At 41.7% G+C, this 6,270-nt stretch overlaps 1 protein-coding gene across 1 annotated transcript; it reads right to left on the bottom strand.

Annotated features, from left to right (window-relative positions):
• Positions 1-796: 796 nt before the first annotated feature.
• On the bottom strand, positions 797-2,301 carry LOC120288927. Its single transcript, XM_039303205.1, has 2 exons — positions 2,000-2,301; positions 797-1,679 (listed from the first exon to the last, which is right to left on the bottom strand). The coding sequence occupies exons 1-2, from the start codon at positions 2,081-2,083 to the stop codon at positions 1,422-1,424; spliced, it is 342 nt and encodes a 113-aa protein (XP_039159139.1). The 5' UTR covers positions 2,084-2,301; the 3' UTR covers positions 797-1,421.
• Between the last annotated feature and the right edge of the window lie 3,969 nt (positions 2,302-6,270).

Raw genomic sequence — 6,270 nt, 5'->3', positions numbered from 1 at the left:
AACTCTAATCTTTATAAGGAAGGCTCAGCGCAAAGCAGTTGTAATCCAAATTAAACATCGAATTTCCTCTAAGTAACCTATACAATGCCTACTGCTGAAACATCAGCTATAAATGGCCTAGACTAATGGATCTTAGTTTTTTCCAATGGTGTTCTTGGAAGCCTCATATTCCAGGGCCGGCATCGTGCGAAAACAGTGTTTATCATGATTTTTCAAATTTCTCTTTGTTGTTGATCAGGTGTAGTGCTAAAGGTTAGGGTCCGGATTTGCATTGCATCGAGTTTTTGCTTTGGTTTTGTATTCCCGTTGTTTGCCGTCTGAAGTTCTGAACTAGTGTCCAATCTGCTTTGATGTGGTTAAGTTGAACATTCTTGCGAAGGATGAAGCTACTACATTGAGCTTGGATGATATTCTGAACTCTGTTAACTGTGTGATGCTTTATGATATAAGTTGTCAATGTCTGAAGTGTAGTTGTGAAGCCCCTTGTTTGTTGTAAGTCTTGGGTTTCGTTTTTCTTCTTCTTCGTCAGGAAGATGAGAACCTGAAGCCCCTTGTTTGCTGTAAGTCTTGGGTTTCGTTTTTCTTCTTCTTCGTCAGGAAGATGAGAACCTGCAAGACAATGAAAAAGAGAGAGATGTGAATGAGGCTAAAGCTAAAATTGGAAACAAACAGTGTTAAAGCTCGAAAGCAAGAAGCATCAGATGACAAAAGAAGACTCTCTCTCTCTCTCCCTCTCTCCCTCCCTCCCTCCCCACGTGACTTCAAACCGGTAGATCATGTCGTGAGGGATGCGGGAGAAGAGAGGTTAAAGATAAAGAAGAAAGGCTAAAGTGTGATGAAGCTCTGGTCCCACATATATATAGACGCAATCTCCACTTTGAAATGAGAAAAGACGAATCATGAGAAACTTGCAGGGGTTTGCACTGGTAATCTCAGCTGTTGCCTCGTAAAAATCCTGAACAAGATTTAATCAGCATAAAAAAAGAAGAGCAAAGGAGAAAAATAAAAGTGTGATTGTCTCCAACAGTGATATCTAATTTCAGAAAGTCGAGCCGACTCTTCCTTTGATATGCCGACAAAATTCCATCCATTGTTTTCTGTTCTTTCCTTTTTCAAAGTTAAGGCTGCCTCCTATTTCCAAATTTGGATCCACATACAATCTCATAAGCACTCCAAGCACCTTCAGGTCCTACATATGTCTTGCCTACCGTACAAGCATAACAACCGTGAATCACCTTGAGGTCTCAACAAATACGACACACGCATAGCTCAGAATCAACTATAGGATATGAGACCATAAAATGAGAAAGGGGAGGAAGCCATATCTACATCCACAAGAGAGAAGTCTATAACCATTTTGACAGAGGACTTCAAAGACGCAGCGACATTTGTGTTTGTTTCAAATGAAGTGCTGGACGCCTTCACTTCAACCCAGTCGTCTTCACCAGCATTCGAATTGATCTCACTTTGGATCTTCCTTCGGCAAGCTCATCCACAGAGTCCCCATGAGAAGCAAGATTAGCTGCTTGAGGGACATCCTCGTCACGAACCCCGTCCCTTTTGACAATGCCACATCGAACTTTACAGAGATACTCATTGGCCGTCTTAGTAAATCTCATAAACTCGAGCAGTGCTTCGGACATAGACTCGGCGCACCTCGCGTCTCTGAGCGAAACTAACTGCAGCACACAGAACTCTTCTGTCACTCATAATAACCGTAACAAAGGCACTCAAATAATTCTCTTCGATGCTTAAGCAAGTAATGATCGGGTACTCGAGGTGAAAAGGACACACAAACCACGACATCACATTAACATGAATCATTCGAAAGCCACTAATCGATGGTCTGACTCGTATGCTTCAAATCAAGGACAAAGAAAATTCAAACGCAATAAATGACGAAACTTGGATATATTATAACTAATTAATAAATTCACTGCATGAAAACGATATAACCCACCGACACTTGGTAAGCGGCGAGTGAGTCAGCAAAGCTTACTAGTGATTTCGCAGGGGCTGAGATCGGGCGACGGAGGGCGCAGCGGGAGAGGGGTTTTAGGAGCGGAGCCGGCCGCGCCATCATCGATCGGAGAAAGAGGCGATTCGACGGTCACTGAGTCGGCCAGACGGCCGGCTGAGACGGTCCAGCTCGTTGCGATGCCGTGCCAAGCGGTGTCTTCTCCGGCGATCGAGCCCATGATTGAATCTTCAACTGGGAAGCGATGGAAATCACTCGGCGACGGCGACGATTTCGATAATCTGGATGGGAGGAAGAGAAGGAGGAGGAAGGAGGAGGGAGGAGGGGATGCGTGCCATTTTACGTCTAGTGATGTCAGATTTCTCAATGGACTCCATATATATATATATATATATTTTACATATATGAAAATCGGAAGATTATATTTTTTATGTCGGCTGAAAATTTTTAATTTCCTTAAAAATTACTATGCAAATATGAAAATTTGACACTTCATAGAAAAAAAAAAATTGAAGTCGTAAATATCCCCTCCGAAAAATCTTCCATCAACCTCCCCCTTTTTACTATAGTTTTTTTTTTTTTTTTTTTTTTATGACCAGGGAAACCCCGTACGGCGGCATGGCGGGGTAAACCCGGGGCGGGTGAGCCGTCACCACAGATCCAGCAGCAGGTGAGTCACGCAATGGGGTCGCGGGGTTTCGAATCCCTCCCTCTTCGGTGGGGGAGAAAGCTCTAACCATCGCGGCCACCGCAGGCGGTGGTCCCTTTTTACTATAGTTAATCCAGTAAAATTAATCAAAAATATTCTCTCTCTTTTCTTTTTTTCTTTCCAAACCAACTCAACAGATAGCAATTTCAATTTTTGTGCAAATAAACCCCGCATCACTAATGGAAGCCCATTAAATTGCCCACATCTCCCACGAATCAATAAAAAAGTCCAATTGTGAATGTGTAAAAATATATTTACACTGGCGAAAGATCTAACAATAAACACTAGGTTTTTTTTTAAAAGGAATTTCTAATTAATTTACTATATTTACTTTGGCCGACAAAAATAGGTTACATATTTGAATTGAGTGGGTCTTCTTAGAATGATATTCCATCGGTGCATGGAATATTTTAATTATATTAAATTGAGGTAAGTACGTTAGAAATGCCAAAAGTTTTTAATCTCGAGATGATTATGCTCAAATAATCCCTACATCACTAATGGAAACCCATTAAATTGCCCACATCTCTCATGAATCAATAAGAAAGTCCAATTGTGAATGTGTAAAAATATTTATTGTCACGCTCCGAAACTCAAGCGTGCTCGCATCCCTCGATGGTCAATCAAAATGCGACGTTCCTAGGACGTGTCGTCGACCCATAACGATTCATGCACACGCGGAAGCGGAATAAATAATTCCCAGACAACAATCAACATGTGATAAAAAAGCAGGACAATCAATTTCAACCAAACCACACTTTATAAATAAATAGGTTTATATACATAACTGGTTTATACACAAAGGCCTAACTCCAAAAAGAATAGCTACTAAGGGTGCGTTTTGTAACATTTATGTTCAAAAATTGTTCCAGGGAATAGAAATAGAAAAAACTATTTCTGTTCCAAGGAACAATTTTTGACCAGAAAAACGCGTTTGGTAAACTTGTTTCAAAAATAAAAAAAGAAAGAAAAACGTTTGGTAAATTTGTTGTCTTTTTTTGTTTCTTTTAATTTTTAAATATTTTTATTTTATTTTATTTTTTCTTTTTTTTCTTTTTTTTTTTTTTTTTCTTTTTTTCTTCTTTTGGCTGGTCGCTAGCCTCGGCCATGGCCGGCGACCGTCGATGAGGGCTAGCGGCCTCGCCTAGCCACGGCGAGGCTCGGCCTCGCCGAATCTGGGCGGCGAGGTTGCTGGTCCTCAACGGCCAGTCGCCGGTCATGGCCGAGGCCGGCAATCGGCCAAAGAAAAAAGAAGAAGAAAAGAAGAAGAAAAGAAAGAGAAGAAAATAAAGAAGAGAGAGAAAATTTGTTTCTCAAAATTGTTCCAGAAACAAGAAACAAGTTTTTTATTTTTGTTTCTTGTTTTGTTCCAAATTTATTCCCGGGAATAAAAAAATAGATTTGGAACAAAAACGCAAACATTTTTTGTTTCCCGAAACAGAAAAACACAAATTGTGTTCACGAACAGAAATAAAGAACACAAACAAACACACCCTAAGCCATCTAGACACTAGACTCCTCGTCCATAGGCTCTAGGGGCTCCGGATCCTCCACGATACCATTAGAGGTGTCAAGATCCATCGGATGACCTATGTCAAGATCCATTGGATGACCTACCTTCCACTCCCCGTCTAACGGGAGGCTCGTCAAAATCCTGTAGGGGACCCTCCCGACCCCATTGCGGAAAGTTAATGAACCATGCTACAAATTGATGAGGTACCAACTAAGATTGGCCCTCCTTGACCCATACCACGGACTCCACTAACTCTCGGGTTAGGGTGGTCTCGGAGATAGGGAAATAGGCAAATACAAAATCCATCGTCTGCAGAACCCCATATCTCATTTGTTGTGCCTCCATCTAGGGACTTGAAAAAGATTTAAACTACGGCGGGGTGAGACAATGTCTCGGTGAGTTCACGCCCTAAATCTCGATTAGGAAGGAAATACGCCTAGAGGCAGTCTAATTACATATCACATAAGACTTACCTCGCCTTAGCACCTCCCTGCATGTCAGTACGACTCATATAACATTTATAAATGCAGTAGATGTAATCAATAACTAGAATGCCTTACTTTCAAATTAATCCATCACATGGGTCTCGATTATAAGGCCAAATCGTTATAATACGTCTCATTCTGTGCCACACAATTTTGTTCCATAATCAAGCGCGGTTATATCTCACTTAGACAAGCATTCTAGTTAATTACGGCCCCATGGGCACGGCCGACTCAATAGTTAGCGGTCTTCCGGCATAGACGGACGTTGTCTCGCCCTATCGAGCACGGCAACATCTACCTCTAGACGGCATTCTTGAAGAAGCATCGGCCTAACCTCTACTATGACTGGCATCCGTTGACAAGGGTATTCCATATAGGAGCATCATCCCCCCGACCTTCATTGGGTGACGGGTTCTCATAACAATCACACGCACGTCCAATCTCGGCTAAGAACATCGTGCTTTGCACTCAAATGCCTCAATTAAAATAATGTGCTTGGCTTATTTTCTTCATATTAAAAACACTAGTAAAATAATCATGTGTGGGTACACGGTTAGCTTGAGCCATAAAATGTGATATCCTCACTTTTAAAAATCCCACTATTTGATATAGTATTTTAAAAAAATTTTGACATCAAAAACCGACACTTGGTATTTTTCTAATTAAATACCGAAAATTCAAAATTTTGGAATAATATATCCAAAAATCACCAACCAACATCTAATTGCACAATTTAACACTCCATTGCATAAACTAGTTACACCACGACAATCATCATGAAATTATGATGACCGGCTATACCAGTATAATTTCCGCTAATTAATAAATAATTAAATAAATGTAAAATAATTAAATAAATCACTAATTAGGCTGTATACACTAATCTAACCACGTAATTGGACTTAAATAAATAATGTACTAAACTAGATAAATCACATAATCAATTAGCCTCTAACTAAACTAATCTAACCACCTAATTAATCTAATTAACTAACTAAATCACTAATTACACTAACTAATCCTCCTAACCCAATCTTAGTCTAAACTAATCCTCCTCTAAACATAATTAACTCCCTAAGTAGAGTTTAGAGAGTAAACTCATCGGATTAGCAAGCCGATGAGTTCAGGCGATGGCAACGCGGAGGCGAGCAAGACTCGAGCTTAGGGCAACGCCAAGGGAGGTCGGGAAAGGGCTGGAAAAGGCTCACGAAACTCTTAGCCCAAAGCTGAGAGTTCCATTATGTGGCTGAACCGAAGAGGCTGGATCGGGTTGCTTGGTTGGCGCGGGAATGGTATGGTGAGACTAGGTGGGCGACGGGGATGAGCTAGAGTGGCGGATGGCGGGCAGAGGTGGCTCGACCGGCTGCGACGTGGGTAGACGAAGGGCTTGAGATGGCGGGGGACGCACGAGCAGGATGGCGTTGGCCTCGTGGGCTACCGGTGGGCGTGCGGTTGCTCGACTTCAGCGAGGTCGAGCGGTCGACGGCAGGGGTTGGTTTGGTTTGCAGAGGGTGGTGGTTGGCTACTTGCTCTGGAATGGAGGTTTTTCAGTAACAATGGAGCACAAATGAGCAAGAAAGAAGAA

Source organism: Eucalyptus grandis, chromosome 10 (assembly GCF_016545825.1).
Source record: "Eucalyptus grandis isolate ANBG69807.140 chromosome 10, ASM1654582v1, whole genome shotgun sequence".
Taxonomy (NCBI): domain Eukaryota; kingdom Viridiplantae; phylum Streptophyta; class Magnoliopsida; order Myrtales; family Myrtaceae; genus Eucalyptus; species Eucalyptus grandis.
This window is presented reverse-complemented; position numbering and strand designations above follow the sequence as displayed.